The following is a 25,830-nucleotide window of genomic DNA, read 5'->3' as shown; positions in this document are numbered from 1 at the left end:
ATTCAAAATGGCGGCCTGAAACCGTCAAAAAATACAACTTTTTTATTTGTCAAGTTACAGTTGACGTCTCGGTGTCATTTTATGTTAAAATTTCTCGGAAAAGACGCTGGTGCAGTCGGTTTTTTGATATCTCAAATCTAACAAAGTTAGACCTAAAATTTAACATTTTAATCATTTCTTTGCCAGGAACTCCGGCCGGATTAAGAGATACATGAAATCTGTCTAAAAAATATTTACAATATAATATGTGATATTATGGTAAAGGAAATTTGACGCCCTTTAGCGGCCAAATGGTGTTATCAATCAACTCATGTGGGGATATTTTTTGGAAGCTTGAAATCTGCTCTATCTTTTGTTTTTTATGACGTATTTGACGACATTTGACGTATCTTGTCATATAAGGGAGTAACTTAGGGTGCATTCCCAAACTTTTGACTTATTCTGTCAAAAAAAACTAGCACTACAGCTTAAAATTCAACAACAATTTGACGACTTAGTGTATCTCTTTATCTAAGTCCAAACCAATTTAAATGACGATAACATCCATTGTTCGCTGTTTAGATATAATTCAAACAAGACAAAATTTATGACAGTCAAGTTTAAAAAACGATAAAAATATTAATGTAAATACTAATAAAAACTACATATAAGTTTTCGGTCAAATCCATTATAGAACCGAACATTGTTTCAGTTTTTTTTTGTATCGTCGCAGTTTTGACACACACAATGTAAATAAAGCTTCGTATATGAAAAATGGTCTGAAACGGTGACAAACAAAATGTCAAGCCGGCTTTAATAAAAGCTCTCGCCCTCAAAATTACTGTAGTGAAATGGACCTCACCATAAACTTGGTGAGCGGCATTTGTTGGGAAATTATCGCGAAATTGCCGTTGCGCTTAAACAACCAAACTTTGCCAGTTTTTAAACTTTTATTGGACGGCGTGTACGATTTTTCTCCGCCCTTTTCGGAATCCCGCTGGAAGATATACTGGAGACGGTCCCCGGGGGATTATTTGGAAATAACTGACTATTTTTCGTTGTGCTCCTTTGTAAATCTCGCGGCCGTTCCAGAACTGTATCTCGTAATCGGCGACGCCGAAAAGTTTTACGCCGATACGGAAAAGTTTTTGAGAATGCTCGACCTAATGGAACTTAAGCGAGTTAAGGAGTTGGGAAGGAGTAAATACGATTTAAAATCCGAAGGTCGATACAAATTATGCATTAAACCAGACTGTTCAATTTTATTTCAGTTGTATTTCTTTTGCAGCTGACTTGATCGAGGAACAAATTGAAGAATGCAGGACAACTTTGAACGATCCAGTTGTTTCGACCATCGAATATAAAAATGACACAGACGTTATCAACTTTGCCTTAAGGAACATGCCAATGGGAAGATGCTATACCGCCGACATTTGTTCCGGATATAACCTTATAGATTGCGTACGTAAAGGTAAGCAAAAAATCTACACCATTTTCAAACGTAGTTCAGAAAAGCGTAATTCAGAATAATGAACTGCAATTCAGAAACCATCAAATAAATTCAGAACATTCAAAGGTAATTCCATAAAATACATTATCTGTGGATAAAATTACCAAAGCTAAAACTCCAAGGCACTTTATTAAATTTACCTACGAACTCCTTTACCTGTAAATAGCTATTTACGCATAGTTTTCGGTTACGTAATGAACCTCTTTACGCACAGTTGTAAAAAAACGCACAGTTTTAAGATCGGCCACAATTTTGTTTACATTTCTTCATCGCGTAATGCATTATTCATACAGTTTTAAGTAACTACCACTTTACGGCTAGAATATTATCTGCAATATCAAACACATCAAGTAATATTACGGAAAGTTTTCCCTTTCTTCTTAATAATTGTAATGTCACCATAAATGATTATTTTAAGAACAACACTAATAATTAGATATAGTAATACCTATGATTAGTACAAATATGATGTTAACAATGTTGCCAGGTCTACCGTTAAGAAAGGTTAAAACGGTATATCTACCGTTTTTGTGGTGCTTTTACCGTTTTCCTTTTTTTGTATATAATTGTCATTATGTGGGTTGTAAAACTTTTTATTTATATTTTTAGTTTATTGTAGGAAATTTAATGAGAGTTCTAAAAATGCGCTTAAAACCGTCATTTTATGAGTTTTCTTCAAATTATCCTCTAAAACCACGTGATGTCTATCACTAATGTCAAAATTTGACTAGAATTTGCAAGAATTACATTTTAACACAATTTTCGAAACAAGGCGATTTTTTGAGATTTATAAGAGTTATTTTGACAATTGTCACGTGACCGTCTAGCTAAATAGTGTTCCACAATCACGTGACAACTGCCACTAACGTTAAAACTGTCGAACTGTGCTCTAAAGTTGCAAAAATCAGGGTTTTGAAACGTTTTCTTGTAGTATTTGATATTAAACGTGTTTTTGAGATTTATAACAGTTATTTTTACATTTGTCACGTGACCGGCTAGCTAACTGGTGTCCTAAAATCACGTGACAATTGCCACTAACGACAAAACTGTCAAACTATACTCCAAAGTTGCAAAAATCAGGGTTTAGGAACGTTTTCTTGCAGTATTTGATATAAAACGTGTTTTTGAGATTTATGACAGTTATTTTGACATTTGTCACGTGACCGTCTAGCTAAATAGTGTTCTAAAATCACGTGACAACTGCCACTAACGTCAAAACTGTCAAACTGTATTCTAAAGTTGCAAAAATCAGGGTTTTGAAACGTTTTCTTGCAGTATTTGATATAAAACGTGTTTTTGAGATTTATGACAGTTATTTTGACATTTGTCACGTGACCGTCTAGCTAAATAGTGTTCTAAAATCACGTGACAACTGCCACTAACGTCAAAACTGTCAAACTGTATTCTAAAGTTGCAAAAATCAGGGTTTTGAAACGTTTTCTTGTAGTATTTGATATTAAACGTGTTTTTGAGATTTATAACAGTTATTTTGACATTTGTCACGTGACCGGCTAGCTAAATAGTGTTCTAAAATCACGTGACAACTGCCACTAATGTCAAAACTGTCAAACTATGCTCCAAAGTTGCAAAAATCAGAGTTTTGAAACGTTTTCTTGTAGTATTTGATATTAAACGTGTTTTTGAGATTTATAACAGTTATTTTGACATTTGTCACGTGATCGGCTAGCTAAATAGTGTTCTAAAATCACGTGACAACTGCCACTAATGTCAAAACTGTCAAACTATGCTCCAAAGTTGTAAAAATCAGAGTTTTGAAACGTTTTCTTGTAGTATTTGATATTAAACGTGTTTTTGAGATTTATAACAGTTATTTTGACATTTGTCACGTGACCGTCTAGCTAAATAGTGTTCTAAAATCACGTGACAACTGTCACTAACGTCAAAACTGTCAAACTGTATTCTAAAGTTGCAAAAATCAGGGTTTTGAAACGTTTTCTTGTAGTATTTGATATTAAACGTGTTTTTGAGATTTATAACAGTTATTTTGACATTTGTCACGTGACCGGCTAGCTAAATAGTGTTCTAAAATCACGTGACAACTGCCACTAATGTCAAAACTGTCAAACTATGCTCCAAAGTTGCAAAAATCAGGGTTTAGGAACGTTTTCTTTTTTACCTACAACGATTATTATTTTAATAATTAATTGAAAACAAAAAAAAATATATATAAAAAAAAATAAAAATATTTCCAGCAACTTGTTAGGACATGTCAACATCTGGCATTAATTTATCCAATTGCAAAGAGTTTACCATTAATATTTATCCTAATAATAATTGAGTTTTCATGGAATTGTATGTCATGTTTTTTAATTATCAAAAATATTAAAATATTAATATTAACAAGAAGCAAGATAGTGGAGGCAACAGAACTCCAGATGTACAAACAAATTTTCACCGATTATTAACGCACTAGTGCGGTAATAAAGGTCATTATGACACTGAAAATAGTGCAAAATTATGATAATATGTAACTGTTGTAGATATAGTACGTCACACGTGCTCTAAGGCTTTTTACGCACTAATATAATTACATAGTCGCGTAACTTTTTCAGTATCGTGCGTAAAATGCTTCTTAGAGCACTAGTTACCTAATATACTATTATATACCTTATGATACAATAAATGTTATAAAAAAATATCACAATTTAGGGTAAAAATTAAACTGAATTACACTTGATATACTTTCTGAATTGCCATTAACAATTTCTGAATTACATTTGACTCTTTCTGAATCACAGTTAGAAATTGAGTAGAACAAAATTTAAAAATGAATTTATACGAGTTTTAATTGCGTTTTTGCATAGCGCAAAAAAGCCATTTGTTAGTCCGTAAAATATGGAGAAAAATTAATTTAACACTTTACGCGATGAAGTTATTCAATTAAAATGCTGAGGGAAATAGAATTTACCTAACGAACCAACTTTAAAGTTGGTCTGATGAGTTTGTATGTCAGACGAATTAATTATTGGGTTTTGATTATTTACTGATAAAATGTATAAGGTACATGTTTGTAATGCCCGCGAGGGCATAAACAAAAATATCAAAATTTTGATGCAGTTTCTAGAAAAAAGTGAAAAAATTAAATATCTTGGAAACGGTTGAGTAACAGAACAAAAAGGGTCAAAAACGTTAAGAATTACACCTACAGAGCGTTACTTTCAAATTTGTCTGTTTTTTTATATTGGTTTTTGGACATCCTGTACATGTTCAATCGACTTACGGTTAGCACGAAGTAAAAGAGAATTTTAGGACGAACATTTTCTGCCTTTTGATTGATTTTTGACGTTTTGTTGTTAGTCAAATTTGATGCACAAATTACTATTAATTGGAGTCCCGCTCTCACTAATTGATGTAAAAAATACAGATTAGTCGCCGTCCAATAAGTCCTGATCGTAATAAATCCAAAAAGGAGCAAAGAAACTGTAGGTTTATCTCCTGGAAAGCTCGCGTCCATTCAGATAAAAATAAATTAAGGAGCAAAGGGAACCCTAAAAGGGATCCCGGCGCAGCTACTTGATTTATTGTCGAAGGTCTACGTCATGTAAAATGCGTGAGAAGGCCAAAATCGTTTTTAAATGTCAAATCAAAATGTGGTGCCTTAGTACAAGGATTTACTATTAAAATTCTCAAATTAGAATAATCAATTTGAAGCATATTAATTATTATTAAGGTAACAACCTAAGTTAATTAATTTAAGTGTGAGGCAGTGTAACCTTTGTTTGGAAAATAGTGGATTTCATTTTTACAGCTGGAATTTGCGTACTGTTCGTGTCACAAACTGTCCTACAAAACTAGAAACATCAAAGTCATTACTGTAGTGTGTCAATTTGGGGCCTTCTTTAATCAAGACCCTTTTTAATAAATTACATTGTGGGACAGCTTGCAAAAAAAAACACCCAAAATTTAATTCGGGTCTGACAACTCGTTTAGTACTGCGTAACTCTCTGGTTGTCAGTTAACAAGTCCCAAAGTATGGAAATTTTCAGCAATTGAATTTACCCTTTTCGAACGACTTTTTAATTACAAACTTTCCAAAGTGTCGGTATTGAATAATAATGGCGAGACTGGACGTTATCGGAATGGGAAAAAACCGTCCTAAACAAGGAAATTCTTGAAAAAAAAGTAAGACAAAGTGGTCCAACTGGGAGGGTATATTAACCGCTCTAGATATGGCCGGTAATAAATTACTTTGCGCTGGACTTGGCTTTTCATTAATCCGAATGTCAATTTTTTTAACGACGAAACGTGAGGGTTTGTCAGTGAAAAATTGTGTTTCGACGGTCGCTTTAAGTGTGAATTACTTCTTTAAACCGATTAAATTTGAGTCGTCCTTTAATCATTCCAAGTCCCTTAATTCGTTAACCGCTTAAGTTCTCGGTCAAACTGCATGTTTAACCCAAAACCCGAAAATAAATCAAATTTTTTATCCGCTAGATACGTTTTTTTCCATCGAATGTAACCGAATTGCGTCCGGCTTTCTTTATCGGATTACTGGACGTATTTTACGGCCAAATAACAAATTGCGAGACTATATTATGTTATTAGGATTTAATGCCTTTCAATATAGACGAGAGGGATAAAACTGGGGGACGAACGTGAATTTAACCAGCTTTCTCATTTTTATGTCCTCGGGATGTTAATGGATCGAGAATAATGGTCGTTCATAAACAATGCTTCTATTATTGCTCAAAATGCCTCATATTGCCTTTAATAATTTCAATTCCTTGAATTCATTTAGGCCTACATATTGTTGCGAAGCGAACTTTTGACTATTAGTTAGGATTTCTTTAGTTATTTGTTGTTACCCCTGTATGTTACGTTGCTTTGTTTACGTTCTACATTCTTTTGTCTGTGTTCTAGAAAATCCTGGCTCCGTTGCTTATATAGAGAGAGATTTATGTTACAGCTTAATGAGTGTGAGAGAGAAAGTCAATTTCATGAATATTTGGGAACTTTCTAGAAACCATGGAAGCCTATATAAGCAGCTGAACCAGGCCTGGTTAGTTAGTTGTTGAATTGATGGTTGTAGTGAAGTCGAAGTTGTCAGATAACGAGGTTAAGTGTCAGTGTCAGTTTATTGTTTTGTAAACAATATACAGTGTTGTACAAGAAGTGTGTCATTAAGGAGTACAACGGTACAATATTTAAGGACACCCTAAGCTAGGTTTTAACTTGACTGTGACATTTTGTACATGATCTGTCACAATCAAATCACAACTTTTCCTAGGTGAACCTTGGAATGTTCTTAATTACGCGGGTGCAATCCACCATTAAACTGCCTCAGAATGATTTCAAATGTTTAAACATTTGTGGCATTTTTAAATTTAGTTGTAAGGCCACTGGTATTGAAACAATGATAAAGCTTGATGAAATACGCCCTTAATTTTTTTTTTGACACGTGACAATTGTCACTGTGACAGTTGACAGCATGTCTGCTATCACAATTTTTACGTGACATTTTGACCCTTGTCAAAATGTCATAAGGATTAATGATTCAATAAAAAAAACTTTCTCAAGTTACATGACTGTTTTTCCAAATTTTTGACACTTGATTTGACCCACGTGACACGGATAACTCAATTTTTGAGCATGCAACACTGTAAGGGCCAGTTGACATTGTCAAAAACAGTCACGTGACTTTCAGAACGCAGTTTAAACTTTGTAAAATTGATAAATTAAATTTAGACAGTTGTACAAACTTAAATTGTAAAATACACGTCACGTGACCTGGATAATTCAATTTTTGAGCTTGCAACACTGTAAAAGCCAGTTGACATTGTCAAAAACAGCCACGTGACCTTCAGAACGCAGTTTAAAAATTGATTAATTAAATTTTGACAGTTGTACAAACTTAAATTGTAAAATACACGTCACGTGACCTGGATAATTCAATTTTTGAGCATGCAACACTGTAAAGGCTAGTTGACATTGTCAAAAAATAGTCACGTGACCTTCAGAACGCAATTTAAACTTTGGAAAATTGATAAATTAAATTTAGACAGTTGTACAAACTTAAATTGCAAAATACACGTCACGTGACCTGAATAATTCAATTTTTCAGCTTGCAACACTGTAAAAGCCAGTTGACATTGTCAAAAAATAGTCACGTGACCTTCAGAACGCAATTTAAACTTTGTAAAACTGATAAATTAAATTTAGACAGTTGTACAAACTTAAATTGCAAAATACACGCCTCGTGACTTTGATAATTCAATTTTTGAGCTTGCAACACTGTAAAAGTCAGTTGACATTGTCAAAAACAGTCACGTGACCTTCAGAACGCAGTTCAAAAATTGATAAATTAAATTTAGACAGTTGAACAAACATAAATTGCAAAATACACGTCACGTGACTTTTGAGCTTTCCGTCAAAATTACTCACGTGATCTTTAAAATGTGGTTTAATTATACAGTTAACAAAACTGCCATTATTCGAAGAATAGAACGCAGAACTGTGAAAAAAATGTTGTTAGTTGAAATTAATTTTAATTTTAATTTCGAAAATTGACTTGGAAGCTATATTTCAAGTTTTTGAGTGAATTTTCTAGTTAAAAATAATATACTAATAAAGTAACATGAAAATTTACAATTTTTTTATTAAAATTGGTAAAATGAATATTAAAAACTTGAAAATTTACTTAAAAATTACATTTCAAGGTTTCTTAATAAAATTTGTAATTAAGTGAGTTGGAAATTACAAAACTGACTTAAAACGGTCAATTTTCCTATCAAAATTTACTTGACTTGACAAAGTTTTCTAATCAAATCTGGAGCTCATCAATGAATTTTTAAGTTGAAAATGGTGAAACTAAAGTAAAAACATGAAAATTGACTTAAAGTGGTCAATTTTTGAAAATTGATTTGGCAGCTACATCTCAAGGTTTCCTTTTCTTTATTGACCAAACTTTCTTCCTATGCAGTAGTTGATTTTGTTAAATGCAGAATACGATATATGACAGATCGTCCTCCGTTTTCTTCAAGTGTCTAACCTCAAAGTCGAATCGGATATAAAATAAGAGATCAGTGGGAAAAATAAATAGTGTCGTCCAGCAAACTCGATTAAACTCGCATTACGGAACATGCTTATCTCAATTTATCGTCTGACCGTGAAATACGACGGTAATCCCGTAAAGGACGCCAAACGTAATTCAATTCTATCTTCTGGAAAAAAAATGGTGCCGATAAAAGTATAAAAAAGAAACTGGATACTGATAAAGCCCGCTTCGAGAAGACCAACAAGGAATTAGGAACAAAATGCTGCGAGTGGAGAAAGTTGGAGAGCGAAGCAAAAAAAACGTTGTAATTGAAGGAACAAGCATCTAAATTTGTTTCAAAGTAATTGAACGTACGTAAACATCCTGTTTTGTGTTTATTATTATTATGGATAATTGTACTTAAATGTCTGGACTAAGCAATGCTATTTTAAATTTACTGTTGTGTTTTACAGATTTATTGGAAAAAGTAAATATCAAACAAAATAAAAAATGTTGTTCAACGTCTCATTGGAGGTAACTGGTCCGGCAACAGCAATTTCCCTTTCTTTATCTCTTTACGATGTAAAACGTTCTCCAAACCGTTAAGAATGTAAATTAGAGCAATTCCGCTTTGAAAGAGTTTTTAATTAAAATTTTCTTGAAATGATATTGAATAATTAATTGGGGAGCCGAAATGAAACGTTTTCGACTCCAACTCGCTGAAAAAATTGCTTCATTTCGAATATATTCAGTTTTATGCTCGACGGAGCGCACTCCGTAACGAACTTTTAACAGACAGTCAAGCGATTAATTTCACATATTAAATTTTAATTTGTTACCCGTCTAAATAAATTGACCTTTAAATTATTGTAATTGAAATGTTACATGATCAATCAAGCTCGATGGGCGATCTAGAGCAGAACATATTGACTGCCTATGATGTTGAAGCTCAGTATATTCAAATACACTTCTCCTGTTTAAGAAGACTAGACTAGACCAGCACTGGGACTCCGTGTGATATAAGTATTCTAGGTGTCGAACATTCTATGCACAAAGAGCTAGAAAGCCAAAACATGTAGAATTCTACCCTACTTACATTACACGGAGTACACTGTATTGACAATCAGAGGTTTCGCATCTAATTGGCTGTTGATATCTCCGCAAAGTGCTTATTGATTCGCTAATTTACCTATATTTCTTGGGTGTGATTTATACGGTATTCGTTAATATCATTTTGTAGTATACGTTTGTTACTAATTCTGTAAAGAAGCTGTTATTATTATTGGCACTAAAACATGGGAAAATCAAAAAACAATTTATTTTTAGAATGTTTCTGTTTTCCAAAAAGTTACCATTATAAAGCAGATCTGAAATAGTGTTTTGATGTTTTTAAGACTACAGATAAGATTTTTTGGATTTCTAGAAATTAAACACGTCAACCATATTACGATGTGCTCTTAGGAAAATAAGGAGAATAACTGTATTTTTTTTGGTTACTGTTTACCTTTTTGGTTCCATAACGCTATCATGGTTGAGTGAAATAATTTTTTGTATTCTAATTTTTGCTTATTATGCCACTACACATAAATAGTGTAAATTTAACTCATCAAAATTCGTATGTGCATTATTTGCGTAAAAACAGATTTCCTTTTGAATACAAGATAATGCAACCATTTTAACGGTGTACAGTATCGATTTGCGCCCTCATTCGAAACTATCCTCTCTCAAGCCAAGCCAATATTGCTACATTAGGACCCGCTCAACAGGTTCTCAAGCATAAACCCTAATGACTTCCTCGTTAAGAGTTTCCTATAAAGAGTAATTTTAGAGCCGAGGATTTAACCCTTGAGATTTCCGTTCGCGATCTAATGGACTCGCTCGCGCACTTTCTTTGCTGCCAGCTCGTTATCCAGAAAAAATAAAAAAAAATTTTTCTTGGCTGCTAGATTTCTAAGAAAATCTCGTTTTATTTTTTTTGCTTGAAAATCGACGTTTAATTTCGCATAATCTTGAAACTTTTCATTTCCCACTGAGAAAGGCAAAACCCACTCTATCGCAATAAACCCAGTAGCAAATGAAATCACGAATGTGTGGCATTACGATCGCTGAAATCCTGAATTTGTCATTTCTCCGCCTGCATAAAGCCGATATTTCCTGCTCTCTCACAATGACTGCTTTGAATCCACCTCGTATTGACGATAACGAGCACTTGGAGGTTTAGAGCGTGTCCCTATCTGCACTGGAGTAGAGTTAATGCCTGTTTTGAGTGCGCAAATATGAAATTCGTGTATTAGAGTTGCGCTTGTTTCAGGATGGCCTAAAACGAAAAAAGTACTAGCGCCGTTGCCAGATGAGGTCATAGAAAGAAAAATTAAGAAGGAGAAGGAGGGAAAAAAAGGAGGAAAGGGTGATAAAGCGAAAGGGAAAGAGAATGCAAAATCTGGAGCAGACAAAACTAAGAAAACAAAATCTAAAAAATAACACAAATAAAGCTTAGTTCTAACATTGTAACCTAAAATATACTTTGACGAGCAGCACTAGCGTAAAATAAAGAAACACCAGCTAGTTTGTCTAAAAAGGAATTTGTTTGACGTCATTTGCTTGTTGCAAAAGAACACACAAAAGCATACAAAACTGGCAAAAGAATTCCTTTATCCACTCTTTATCCGGTTATGCTCTAATGCCGTGTGTATTTTTCAGCTACGAAGTTAAGACCGAACGGTTCAGTTAAAATTGCTTCCTTCCCGGGATTCAGCTCGGCTCTTTCTTATATTTCGAGACGATAACGGCGCCTCTAATGGCATTTTGATATTCGATTTGCAATAAAGCTTTCCTATCGTATTCTTAGAGTATTTGCTTGTTACTCCTTTTGTTGTCCCCCTTATTCAGCTGCTGATGATGCCACGGTCGGATATTCAAGTGAAAATCTGGATGTCGAGTATCAATCAGTTAAATTAACAGAATTTGCGGTAACGAGTTTAATTAGTTTTTTCTAATTTTGGCGTTAAAAAACGTTTTACTTTTCTGTATCACTTTATGTAACTAGTTATGAAATAGTATATTTCATTACCAGTACAGAAATGAGGATTTTGAGAACGGAAAATCCATTTCTGGACGAGTAATGAACGATATTTTTTATTATACTTAGGTATCTGAAATCAACATAAACAAAAAATATCGCAAAAAATTATTAAGAAAATCGGGAATATTTATTTTTATTTTTAAAACAGTAAAAATGTAAGTACATACAACTCAAATTAACAAAAAAAATACAAGTAGGTAATGCTAAGAAAATTAATTTTGGACAGAACCGTTATTATTAATAGTAATATTTATTGTACAATTCGTATTATTGTTGAAGCTCAATCCCTTTTGCATTTCTTTTTGTTGAACTAAAGACTCTGCGAGTGTTCGTGTGTGCTTTGGTTCTCTTGATTGACTGTTACAGATGTTGTAGTTTCCAAGTTACAAGGGCTAAACAACTTCCGTGATACTTCAATTTTTCTTTGTATGGACTCTTCTATATATCCTTCTGCTACATTGGAAGAAAGCCATCCTCCGTGTCTTTTCAAAGTGAGCAAATCACCGCCGTTTTCCACCAACATGGTTGCCGAAGAGCGCCTTAGCCCATGTCCGGTATATTCTTCGGGATTTTTTAGTTTTAGCTATTTTGCAACAAGTTTTGGAATACCACTGATAGTATGGCACCCAACATGTTGAGCGTAACATCTTTGGTTTCGGTATGCAACAAATAATCTTCTACTCTCCATATGTTTAGGGCGGAGATCTGCGTATTTACGGTAAATTGTACAGGGATCGAATTTGCAATTTTCATTGGTAATGGTAAAACTTCTTGACCTGTGAGTTTTTCCATCTCGTAAGAACACGACAAGGAAACGCCCATTATCTTCCACATCATCTAAACTCAAACGTATTAAATCATCTCATCACTAAAATTACTTTTGCTAGTAGATATTCTCCATCTGAAGCTTCACATAAAAATTTGGTTACTTGTTCTGCTGTAAGAATCTTGGATTTCTTTGGTATATATCCTACAGCTTGTCGTTTCAAAAAAGCAATCGTTTTTGGATATTGATGGTGAGTATTTTCTTTTATTGCCAAACAACTCTTTAACATAGAGAATCGACTCCATAAAGTGGAGGATTTCATAGTGTTGGCTTTTTCAGAAAAATATACTAAAAGAATATCGTCACTCACAATTTTGATTCGTTTCTGAGTCCGCCATTCGGTAAAACTGTTATATTCTTGTTCATATCTCAACCTGGATTTCACTGGTCATAAATCTGCACTCACTTCTGCCGCTCGTTGTAAGATATTTTCGGGAATATCCCGATTTTCTTCACAATCTGAATTAATTTTTGCAAAATGTAATAAATACATAAATACTTAATTTTCACTGACAGAAAATAAAATTTGTCATTAATAAATAAATCGTTGCTATAGACACATTACTCGTTTCTTTTTTTTCTTCGGGTTGCCACAGGATATCTAGTATCATGGATATCTATGTTTATTATTAAGCGCACGGAAAGAGGGATCGGGAAAAAATTTCCGTGCGCTGTTCCGAAAATGTCATATTTACTGTATTTTATAAACAGTTGAAAATGTAGTATTTTCTGTTAAGTATAATAAAAAGTTCATTTCATCACTCCCTGTTTTTATGCATTTCCGTAGAAACATATGGGCGACATCCATCATAACATGTCGTTGTCACTGTTTATACAAGGTGCTATGAAAGTGAATATTTGTGTTAAATCACTTTAAAAGATGGTTTTCACAGCTTTTTGGTTAAAATTAGAAAAAAATTATGTATGCAACACGTTTCGAAAATGTCTTATTGTGTAACTCATTCAAATTGTAGGACCTCGCTGCGCTCGCCCTACAAACATTCATTCGTTACACAAAATCGAACTTTTCGTAACTGGTTACATAAATAGCTATTGTTGAATTTCTACCGCAACTGCGTTTGGGTTCTGGATGCTCTTTACTGGCAAACGTATGCATGATTTTACTGTACATTGATATTGCTTTCCAGCCAAACACACTCTAGAGTTGGAAACATTTTATTGCCCTTGCGGATAAACAAGATAATCCGTCAACCCATTGCGAAATGGTTATACGTTGCGGAACTGACAATTAGTCTTTGGAATTGCAGCTGCATCAAGCATAATTGGGGGGTGATATTTCACTGTAAGCATCGTTACAAACGCCACATGCCAATAACATTAATAATATACGGTATAAAACATATCCATGCATAACACATTTTCAGATTGATGAAATGGTTGGTTTTATTTTAAATTATATTTGCAAAAACAATAATAAATACAATAGCGGACAATTAATCAAAATCAAGTCCATATCCCCCAAAATATATCACGTTGAAAACACGTGGCTTCAATTTATTTTCGGTGAAGTTTAAATGGTGTCAACCGATCAACTATTACTTTGTTGAATAGCCGTTTCAACTCTCAAATTAATTTTTTAGAAATTATTTAATACGCAATTTTAAAAGAACAAATAAATTTCCTGCGGATAACAGTAACAACCCATTAGTTCGGTTCAGCCAATTTAAAAATTTTGTTACAGTCCAAGCGATGCCATGAAATGTTGTAATTGCTGTTTTTTCGGTTGTGGTCTCATAATAACTGTACGGTTTGTGATAAATGGTGTTTGCGGAAATTCTAGCACTGTTTGTAGTTAGTGATTGGTTAAGAAAAAGCAGCAAACTGAATCACAAAATCACACACTATACCTACTGGGCTGAAGTTTTTGCAAATGCTATACATGTAGCATCAAGCACATAAAATACTAATGGGTGTTTCAAATAATGCGCCTTTCAACAAAAAAAATAATTTATTGGTTTAATAAGAATTAATTTTTAATTTAACTTTTTTAACAATATCCCATATATGCTGTCAAAGTTTTAACAGAAAATTTCACTGTAACGCACTGTTAAAAAATTACAAAAAAGTTCACTTAATTTTATAAAATTTTAAAAATGTCCAATCACTTTAAAAAACATCCTTCCAACTCAGAATTTACATTGTCACATTGCAAAAACTCTTCAAACCAAAGTAGACAAAATGTTTTCAGTTTGGCAACATTGCAAACATTCTTCGAAACAAATTAGTAAAATTTGTTAACTTTGGCAACATTGCAAACACACTTTTGAACCAAATTACCAAATTTTGTCAGTTAGGCAACATTGCAAACAGTCTTCGCACTAAATTAGGAGAGGTTGTTAATTTGGCAACATTGCAAGCAAACACACTTCAAAGAAATTAGTTGAACTTGTCAGTTTGGACAGATTGGAATCACTCTTCAAACCAGAATTGTAGAATTTGTCAGTTTGATAACATTGCATATAGTCTTCAACCCAAATTAGTAAAATTAGTCAGTTTGGCAACATTGCAAACACTCTTTGATCTTAATTAGTAGAATTTGTTAATTTGTCAACATTGCAAAAACACTCTTCGAACCAAAATAGTAGAATTTGTCAGTTTTGACAACATTGCAACTAATTTAGTTAATTTCTGAGTTTGAAGGAAAAATTTAAGAAAAATAGCGTCTGTGGCTTTTCTACGCCTTCGTAATAATCCTCTAGAATTAGTTTAAAGCTGCCAGAAGCCTCTAGAAATGTTTAGAAATTTGCCAGATGCCTCTAAAATCGGCAGATCTTTTTTAACAGTGTGAATCTTCAAGCCCAACTACTGTACTATTTCAATGGGATGTATATTATTCCGTCAATTTTTAAGTCTTTATTCCCCATGTAGTTAAATTTAACTGATTACATTATTAAAGGAAGCTATGGTCAATTTATTGATTCAGATCAATAAAAAATTTGATTGTAGTAGAATGTTTTGAATTTGATCGTGTTATTGATCACACTTTTATGAAGATATTCTCCAGTCAAATTATAGTAAAATTTTGATGGAAAATTGACGTATTGATTATATCTTCATCCACTTAACTGACGATATTAATTGTCTTCAACCACAAATTTGCGTAGAATGTGACTTACTGATATGAGTGGTCTGTATCTGAAAAAAACTTTACTATTTACAATTTCCACGTCTAAATACAGGGTGGTCCAGTTTTAAATGTCAATAATTCACCAATCCATAGCCAATTAAAAAATAAGTTGACATTCATTATGTCATTTTCCTGAAAAGTGCTTCCTAAGGAAAATACAATCTTTCAAATTTCTGTTTAAAAAATCGGTTTTTTGTCATAACTGTCAGACCGTTGGAGCAATATTGATCAAATTTGGAACAAGCACTTTATTACACGTTATTACGGTCAAAGACCCAAAACTAACCCAACTCAACTTAAAAATTGTCTTGGAAACGGAAAATTCACTTAAGAAGTTTAAAAAATATTGTTGTAGCCAGTTTTCATAGTTTCCAGACAAACTAGAAAACTTTAGTTTTGAAAATTGAATTAGAAAAGATAAAAATTTCAGAAGCTTAAAAGTTGTGTTTGTAACCAGTTTTCATACTAAAAATTGACTTGTAGACATAAAAACTACTATTTCAAGAATTTGTTACTACAAATTCATACATTTAAACCTTAAAAATTGACTTGAACCCCAAAATGTGACTGAACTAATGAAAAGTGACATCAGAAGCTTAAAATTTGCATGTGAAGTAAGTTTTCATAATTTGAAGACAAATTTCAATATTTTAGTCTTGAAAATAGTCTTAGATGCACATTAAATTCATAAAAATTGTCTTGAAAACGAACTTTTCGTGCTTTTTACTTTGCATTTCATTTTCTTCGAATTTTGAACTGTTTTTAGTGCTTCAAAACTGCTTCCAGCTTGGAAAATCGAGTTTCAAGATTATCTTCACCAAGTTATTGACATAGCAAACTTAAAAAACAATTTTTACATTCTTCATAGACTTAAAATGGCATTTCAAGCTTTGTCACTATTAAATCGACTTCTAGACACCTCAGTGCTAAAAATTCGGGTATTTCTTAATAAACTAGACTGTTTTTAGTGTTTTAAGGCTGTTTTCAGTGCCTCAAATCGAGTTTCAAGACTATCTCTACAAAGTTTTTGACTTATCAGGCCTAAAAGCCAGTTTGTCCACTGACCATAGTCTTGAAAGTGTTATTTTAAGCGTCTTCACTATTAAATTGACTTCTACACTCATAGGTGCAATAAATTGTAGCATCTCTAAGAAATTCAGACTGTTTTTAGTGCTTTTTAAGACTGAAAAATCGAGTTTAAGATTTCCAAAAGTCAAGTTTCTTCAGTAATAAAAGTACAAAATTTTGGTACCAAATGCTACAATAATAGTCTTGAGAACTAATTTTTAGAAATAAAATAGTCCGAAAATTTAATTTACTTCTTGACTTGTTGAAAGTTGAAGAAAATTGAGTTATACACCAATTAAAGTCTTGAAAATATACTTTTGGACTTTCTTTTGTCCTAGTAAAGTCAGTTCTAGCATTAAAAGTCAACTTTTATACTATTTTTAGTAGTAAAAAATGAGTTTCATGCACAATACAACCTTTGTCTTGATTTCCGGACTTTTTTTAGTTCTTGAATGCCAGTTTCAGACACTCAACCAGTATGGCAGTCTGAGAAAGCGAATCATAAGACCATTTTTAGTAGTAAAAAAGTTTTTAAACTATTCAGTACAAATTTGGACTTTCACAAGTCTTGGATGTTCAGTTTTAAACTATAAATTGTGTATGTAATGTATGTATTTTCCTTAGGAAACGTTTTTCAGAAAAATGACACAATGCAAGTCAACTTATTTTTTGATTGGCTATCAAATGGTGAATTATTGACACTGAAAACTGGACCACCCTGTATATTGTATTAATATGAACGCAAAACTGTGATTCATTTATGAAATATAAGATGTAGCCTTAAAGAGTAGGGTCGCGTCAACAAAACTAGGGCAGGCAAACAGAAGATGGCCCCCTCATAATAAAATAGAAAGAATTTCATCAAGGGCAAGTCAAACTTTGGGCCTTTTTCCCCTTTTGAACGTCGGATCTTGTCGTCGCCGCAATTTGTTTATTCCGAAGCCTGAGCCCATCCCATTATTCACCTTTTGGGTCGGGCGAAAATATCGGTCACATCCGGCTGAGCATCCGATTTTCTTATTTCACAGTAAAAGAAATTATTCGCCCGATGCTGTTGGAGTTTATTGTACGCGGCTTTGATAAACTACCTACGTCCTGGACAGGTGAATTTCCATCGTCGATACCTCAACGTCGATATTGCGCTAGTTTTTTTCGAGACAGAAATAAATTCCGGGTATTGCCGCGTCAGGAACATGCCAAGATTTGAGCAGCCGATTTAAACGCGAAAAACGTGACACAAAAAGGTGGAAATGCGATTGCGAGACGGAAAATGTACGCTTTCTGGCTTGAACGTCGTCCGGAGCTTGACAATGTGAGTATTAAACAGCTAATAATTCAGAGCATTTCCTCGTAACGTCTCTTTTTCCTTTTATTTTCCCGTATATTGCAATGTCGCCATCCAATTTCTTTATATAGTCGGTAGACGTGCGCAGTTTTTACAAGGCATTATTAATAAGGTCACAAAGTTAGTCTCACCAATATTTCTGCATTTTTTAATACTCAACCAACTTGATGACGGATGATCCATTAATCCAGCATTACTATCGTCAACCTGGCCCCATCCCAAAAGCATTACATAATGTATTTGAACAGAAGCTGAACAAACAAGGTTATACACACGCCATGTGGAATTGCGGCTGAGTAAACCGGTAAAATGCCATACGCCATCCTCAAGCTTTATTAATAGTCCATGGAAGCATTGACAAACACCCGGCAAAATTGCATTGTGCCATAGCAAACATTTGATGTTCGAATCCCCATTTACATTGTGCTGCAACTGTCAACTTAACGAAACGGTAATGGACCTTCTTTAAAGCCTTTGGGATCGTTAAACTGATTGAAAACCATTAATTAGTTATCAAAGTACTCAATATGTGCCACCCATTCACATGTGAATGTATTTCCAACTGTTTGTAATTTGTGATTAATCAGCTGCTTTTTTTTTTATCAATCTGTACTGAGATTTAAGTAAATATGTATTAAGTAATTACAAAGTTAAAAAATTCGCGTCCCTGATCGCTTTCATATTTGCGCTTATACTAAAAGCTTCTATGGAAGGTGAATTTCATTAAAACTAATTGTAATAGCTTATTTTAGAAAGCTTTAGGTAAAAATGGCCCACGGTAATTTTCTTCACGAAGAATTTACGAAAATCCGTAAATTATCAAGAATTTTCTTCTCAGTAGGATTCTCATTTTGAATGCATACACACAACAGCATAATAGTTGAAATAAATAATATTGATCAAACATGTAGATTTCAAAAATAAAATGAAAATTAGGGCTTTGCAACAATTCCACAAACCAAAAAAAATTTCAGACTCTAAAACACCTTTTCCACATGGAGAAGCTTAAAAATTACATTCAAATCAAGCAAAGTATTGTATTAAAGTGTTTCTAAACGTCAGAACTGTCAAATTTAGCTGCTGTAAATACAACTTACAGTGCAATTCCTCAAAGAAGCACATTTGTTTGGTATTTTATACTTTCATTTTATTGGTGAGTGAGTTTTGACAGTTATGACAACTGTCACGTGACCCAAGCAAAGTATTAAAGTGTTTCTTAACGTAAGAACTGTCAAATTTAGCTCCATAGAGCTGTAAACACAACTTACAGTGCAATTCCTCAAAAAAGCACATTTGTTTGGTATTTTATTCTTTCAGTTTATTGGTGAGTGAGTTTTGACAGTTATGACAACTGTCACGTGACCCAAGCAAAGTATTAAAGTGTTTCTTACCGTCAGGAGTTATTTTTATTTAATTTAGTAGCATTTTCTTCATCGTTCTCTCGTCAAAATTTCTTAAATTCTATTTGGCATTTTATTCCAAAAATAAATTTCTGACAATTTTCCATTTCTACTCCTAACTAACAATCATAATCTGCACTGACATTTTTCGGAAATGAGTGCAAAATTGAAACAAACTTGTAATTTTCGTGATGAAAGCAACCATGCACATGGAAACAAGAAACCTCGACCTGATATTGCTCCGGACAGCTCTATTAAATTTCTCATTTCAAGCCTCTATAAACTTTCTGTTTAACTTTGGCCGCAAAATTACTAACGCTTATTTTCATTTTTTTTAATAAAGCTTTTCTTGCCGCTAACTAGAATTTACCGGCTAGATTGAATATTAGATTCGTTCCGCAACTTATAAAGTCCAAGTCGAAACTGAAATAATTGAGTTTCGTTTATCTTTAAACTGGGTTTACTTCCTTATTATTTTTATAAAGTTTCTACCGTTTCAATACTGGAGATTGCTGTTTAGTCACTAAATTCTGCAGGTAGTGCCCAAAATTTATTAGTTGAACTATCCTAATGAGCATGCAAACAATAAACAGAGTGTTTTCTTTTAATAACTTGTGGGATATGTAGAAGAATGAAATAAAATCTCCAAAAACTTCCAACTTTTTTAAATAAGAGTATTTATATTTTGAGCTACCATCTGAAAAAACTCCCATATGAGTATAATGTGTACAGGGTGACTGAAAACATTCAATCACCATACTTTTCATGCACACCCTGTATACTGGAAGCTAAAACGGTCTTGCAACCTTACGATGCTAAGTTAAGGAGTTGATTAGGAATATTTTTGGTTTCCTGCAATTTGTTTTTAACAGTCACCGTTTTCGAGTAATTCAGGAAAAACTGGTATGTTAAGTTAGTAAAATTGTAATCTAAATTTTGTCACAATCTAAATTTTTTAACACAGTTTAAAGGAGTTGGAGTGACTGAATCATATTTTTAAGCACATTCGTCTAATTCTCATTAAATTTTCTATCTAATGACATAAAAAATCACTACAAAATCAAGTAAAGTCAGGGAGAAAAGGGGTGTCAAAATATAAAATGCCAGAGACACAATTTGAAAGAAAAGGCAGGTAGAAAATTGCCTGTAAAACCCACTTGGAGTAAGAAAATGACTGTTTTAGGCAAATTTTTGATATCCTCATTAAACTTCCTATCTGATAACATAAAACAACACTACAAAATTTAATACGGTCAGGGAAAAAATGGGTGTCAAAGTTTGAACTGCTAGTAACACCGTTTGAATAAACAGTCACGGACAAAATCGCTTGTAAAACCCACTTAGAGTGAGAAAATGACTGTTTTAAGTACATTTTTGGAATCCTCATTAAATTTCCTATTCAATAACATAAAAAAAATACTACAAAATTTGGTACAGTCAGGGAGAAAAGCGGTGTCAAAGTTTGAACTGCCAAAACACAGTTTGAAAGGATAGTCAGGAACCAAATCGCCTGTATAACCCACTTGTAGTGAGAAAATGACTGTTTTAAGTACATTTTTGGAATCCTCATTAAATTTCCTATTCAATAACATAAAACAACACTACAAAATTTAATACGGTCAGGGAAAAAATGGGTGTCAAAGTTTGAACTGCTAGTAACACCGTTTGAATAAACAGTCACGGACAAAATCTCTTGTAAAACCCACTTAGAGTGAGAAAATTACTATTTTAAGTGCATTTTTGGAATTCTCATTAAATTTCCTGTTCAATAACATGAAAAAAAATACTAAAAAATTTGGTACAGTCAGGGAGAAAAGCGGTGTCAAAGTTTGAACTGCCAAAACACAGTTTGAAAGGATAGTCAGGAACCAAATCGCCTGTATAACCCACTTGTAGTGAGAAAATGACTGTTTTAAGTACATTTTTGGAATCCTCATTAAATTTCCTATTCAATAACATAAAACAACACTACAAAATTTAATACAGTCAGGGGAAAAATGGGTGTCAAAGTTTGAACTGTTATTAACACCGTTTCAATAAACAGTCACGGACAAAATGGCTTGTAAAACCCACTTAGAGTGAGAAAATTACTATTTTAAGTACATTTTTGGAATTCTCATTAAATTTATTATTCAATAACATAAAAAAAAATACTACAAAATTTGGTACAGTCAGGGAGAAAAGCGGTGTCAAAGTTTGAACTGCCAAAAACACAGTTTGAAAGGATAGTCAGGGACCAAATCGTCTGTAAAACCCACTTGGAGTGAGAAAATGACTGTTTTAAGTACATTTTTGGAATCCTCTTTAAATTTCCTATTCAATAACATTAAAAATTACTACAAAATTTAGTAAAGTCAGGGAGAAAAGCGGTGTCAAAGTTTGAACTGCCAAAAACACAGTTTGAAAGGATAGTCAGGGACCAAATCGCCTGTAAAACCTACTTGGAGTGAGAAAATGACTGTTTTAAGTACATTTTTGGAATCCTCATTAAATTTTCTATTCAATAACATAAAAAAAATACTACAAAATTTAGTACAGTCAGGGAGAAAAGCGGTGTCAAAGTTTGAACTGCCAAAAACACAGTTTGAAAGGATAGTCAGGGACCAAATCGCCTGTAAAACCTACTTGGAGTGAGAAAATGACTGTTTTAAGTACATTTTTGGAATCCTCATTAAATTTCCTATTCAATAACATAAAAAAATACTACAAAATTTAGTACAGTCAGGGAGAAAAGCGGTGTCAAAGTTTGAACTGCCAAAAACACAGTTTGAAAGGATAGTCAGGGACTAAATCGCCTGTAAAACCTACTTGGAGTAAGAAAATGACTGTTTTAAGCAAATTTTTGAAATCCCCATTAAACTTCGTATCTGATAACATAAAACAACGCTACAAAATTTAATACAGTCAGGGGAAAAATGGGTGTCAAAGTTTGAACTGCTAGTAACACCTTTTGAATAAACAGTCACGGACAAAATTGCTTGTAAAACCCACTTTGCGCAAGAAAATGACTGTTTTAAGTAAATTTTTGAAATCCTTATTAAATTTCCTATTCAATAACATTAAAAATTACTATAAAATTTGGTACAGTCAGGGAGAAAAGCGGTGTTATCAGTAATTTACCGGTCAAATTTTCCTGGTAATGTAAAATATTTACTTTCCCGGTAATTTACCCATCACCGGCCAATCGAGCAATCCTTTACTGTTTACCGTCATGTATGCTATTTTTAATAGATTAACTAAATTAGGAACGTTTTTTTTTCATTTGACTGTTGGTATAGAAAGCAAAACATTTTGAAAACTACTTTAAACGGATGTAAACTAATTGGTTTTGCTCGAATCTGACCAGGTGCTCCTCCTGATAAATTACTCAATTTTTTGCACTGAAACATAATGCATTAGCTGACTAGTGATTACTAAATCACCGGATTTGAAGAAAAGTTGTGGTAAACGTTTACGTTCAAACCTCCGGTTCTAATAAAGCCAACTTTGGTCAGAAACTCTAACTTGATTAACGTGTCACGAACTAAAAAGACCGGGGTCCGCTAATTAATTTTCTATTGGAAAGCTGCCCCCGAGCTCTCTATTCAGTATATTCACTATCTTCGATTTTCTCCAGTTTCGATTTTCGGCATTTTAGTATGACGTGTCACGATAGACCGTCGATCCTTTTGTTGGTAGCATTGAAAGAACGTTTAATTAACAGAAAAATCTTTTGCGGGATCCTCTTGTATTTGTTTTCGGTTCAATGGAATCGCCGAGAAACAACAAACGTTGAAAACGATTGTTCTACAATGCAGACTGCATCAAATAATGATCTGAAACCCAATGTAATGAGGTAGTTTCTGGTAAAGCTTCTGTCAAAGCATATTAAGTAAAAGCACAGTAGTTCGTAGTTTGTGGGTGACCACATACCAAAAGTCTTCAAAACGAATAAATTATATTACTTCAATTTAGCAGGTAAATTGTAAATTTTTCATCACCTAAAAGTCCAGAAAATTATAAACCGTTTATACTAAAAATGGCAAACTTTTAACGATCTTACTTTGAAACTCTGATTTGAACAGAATCAAACAGAAAAAAAAACCGGTGAAAACAAAGCAAGAAAAACGTTATTAATCCGCACCGGAAACAAATCAGAAAAACCGCCCTCGCCGGTGATAAATAATTCTACCTGTCGGGAAAAGTGCGAAAAAGTTATTTTGGAGTGGTGCCACTTAAGATTATGCCGAAGAGAAAAAACTCGGGACGGTTTTTTTACGAGAATCCCATTATAAAGTTTTCTTTGCATAATATATGATGCATTCAAATTTTGCCCGAACGAAAGCAGCACGGATACGTGGATTGGCTATGAGCGAGTCGAAAAGAAACCCCTGCGGATTTGGATTATTTAAAAAGCTTTGTTTAAGCTTGATGGGGTATTTGAAGAGCTAAAAACAACGTTACAATTTTGCACAAAAAGTAAATGGGAAATTTGGACGTGGTCAATTAATCCGCTTTACCGAATGGGCAAACTGTAGGGTAATTCAAATTTGAACCTCATCATTTGGATCTAGAAAACTATAAGAGATATGAGAAAGTTTAAGATGGAGCAAAGTTGCGCAATTTAAATCTGAACCAAATTTACTTCCAAAAATATCCGAAAAAAACTGGAAATTTGTTTTTTTGTTGACCGTTAAATTACTGGTAAATTACAAACAAGCTTTTCTCCCTGACTGTACCAAATTTTGTAATATTTTTTTATGTTATTGAATAAGAAATTTAATGAGGATTCCAAAAATGTACTTAAAACAGTCATTTTCTCATTCTAAGTAGTTTTTATAAGCAATTGTGATCGAGACTGTTTTTTCAAACGATGTTACTAACAGTTCAAACTTTGACACCCATTTTTCCCCTGACTGTATTTAATTTTGTAGTGTTGTTTTATGTTATCAGATAGGAAGTTTAATGAGGATTTAAAAAATTTGCTTAAAACACTAATTTTCTTACTCCAAGTGGGTTTTACCGACGATTTTGTCCCTGACTATCCTTTCAAACTGTGTTTTTGGCAGTTCAAACTTTGACACCGCTTTTCTCCCTGACTGTACCAAATTTTGTTGTATTTTTTTTATGTTATTGAGTAGGAAATTTAATAAGGATTCCAAAAATGTACTTAAAACAGTCATTTTCTCACTCCAAGTGGGTTTTACAAGCGATTTTGTCCGTGACTGTTTATTCAAACGGTGTTACTAGCTGTTCAAACTATGACACCCATTTTTTCCCTGACTGTATTAAATTTTGTAGTGTTGTTTTATGTTATCAGATAGGAAATTTAATGAGGATTTCAAAAATTTGCTTAAAAGAGTCATTTTCTTACTCCAAGTGGGTTTTACCGACGATTTTGTCCCTGACTATCCTTTCAAACTGTGTTTTTGACAATTCAAACTTTGACACCGCTTTTCTCCCTGCCTGTACCAAATTTTGTAGTAATTTTTAATGTTATTGAATAGGAAATTTAATAAGGATTCCAAAAATGTACTTAAAACAGTCATTTTCTCATTCTAAGTGGGTTTTACAAGCGATTTTGCTCGGGACTGTTTTTTCAAACGGTGTTACTAACAGTTCAAACTTTGACACCCATTTTTCCCCTGACTGTATTAAATTTTGTAGTGTTGTTTTATGTTATCAGATAGGAAATTTAATGTGGATTTCAAAAATGTACTTAAAATAGTCATTTTCTCACTCTAAGTGGGTTTTACAAGCGATTTTGTTAAGTGACTGTTTATTCAAACGGGGTTACTAGCCGTTCAAGTTTTGATACCCATTTTTTCCCCGACTGTATTAAATTTTGTAGTATTGTTTTATATTATCAGATAGGAAATTTAATGAGGATTTCAAAAATTTGCTTAAAACAGTCATTTTCTTACTCGAAGTGGCTTTTACCGACGATTTTGTCCCTGACTATCCTTTCAGACTGTGTTTTTGACAGTTCAAACTTTGACACCGCTTTTCTCCCTGACTGTACCAAATTTTGTAGTAATTTTTAATGTTATTGAATAAGAAATTTAATAAGGATTCCAAAAATGTACTTAAAATAGTCATTTTCTCACTCTAAGTGGGTTTTACAAGCGATTTTGTTAAGTGACTGTTTATTCAAACGGGGTTACTAGCCGTTCAAGTTTTGATACCCATTTTTTCCCCGACTGTATTAAATTTTGTAGTATTGTTTTATATTATCAGATAGGAAATTTAATGAGGATTTCAAAAATTTGCTTAAAACAGTCATTTTCTTACTCCAAGTGGGTTTTACCGACGATTTTGTCCCTGACTATCCTTTCAGACTGTGTTTTTGACAGTTCAAACTTTGACACCGCTTTTCTCCCTGACTGTACCAAATTTTGTAGTAATTTTTAATGTTATTGAATAAGAAATTTAATAAGGATTCCAAAAATGTACTTAAAACAGTCATTTTCTTACTCCAAGTGAAGTTTACAGGCGGTTT

At 33.1% G+C, this 25,830-nt stretch overlaps 1 protein-coding gene across 1 annotated transcript in view; it reads left to right on the top strand.

Annotated features, from left to right (window-relative positions):
* Positions 1 to 265: 265 nt before the first annotated feature.
* The window catches only part of LOC145724541 (uncharacterized), a 38,194-nt gene continuing 12,629 nt past the window's right edge, over positions 266 to 25,830 (top strand). The window contains exons 1-2 of the mRNA XM_081972884.1: positions 266 to 1,203; positions 1,268 to 1,450. Coding sequence (XP_081829010.1) covers positions 831 to 1,203; positions 1,268 to 1,450 — 556 coding nt within the window. The 5' untranslated portion in view covers positions 266 to 830. The remainder of the gene's footprint in view (positions 1,204 to 1,267; positions 1,451 to 25,830) is intronic.

This window comes from Ips typographus, linkage group LG2 (genome assembly GCF_016097725.1).
Source record: "Ips typographus isolate SLU linkage group LG2, UJ_Ityp_2.0, whole genome shotgun sequence".
Taxonomy (NCBI): domain Eukaryota; kingdom Metazoa; phylum Arthropoda; class Insecta; order Coleoptera; family Curculionidae; genus Ips; species Ips typographus.
This window is presented reverse-complemented; position numbering and strand designations above follow the sequence as displayed.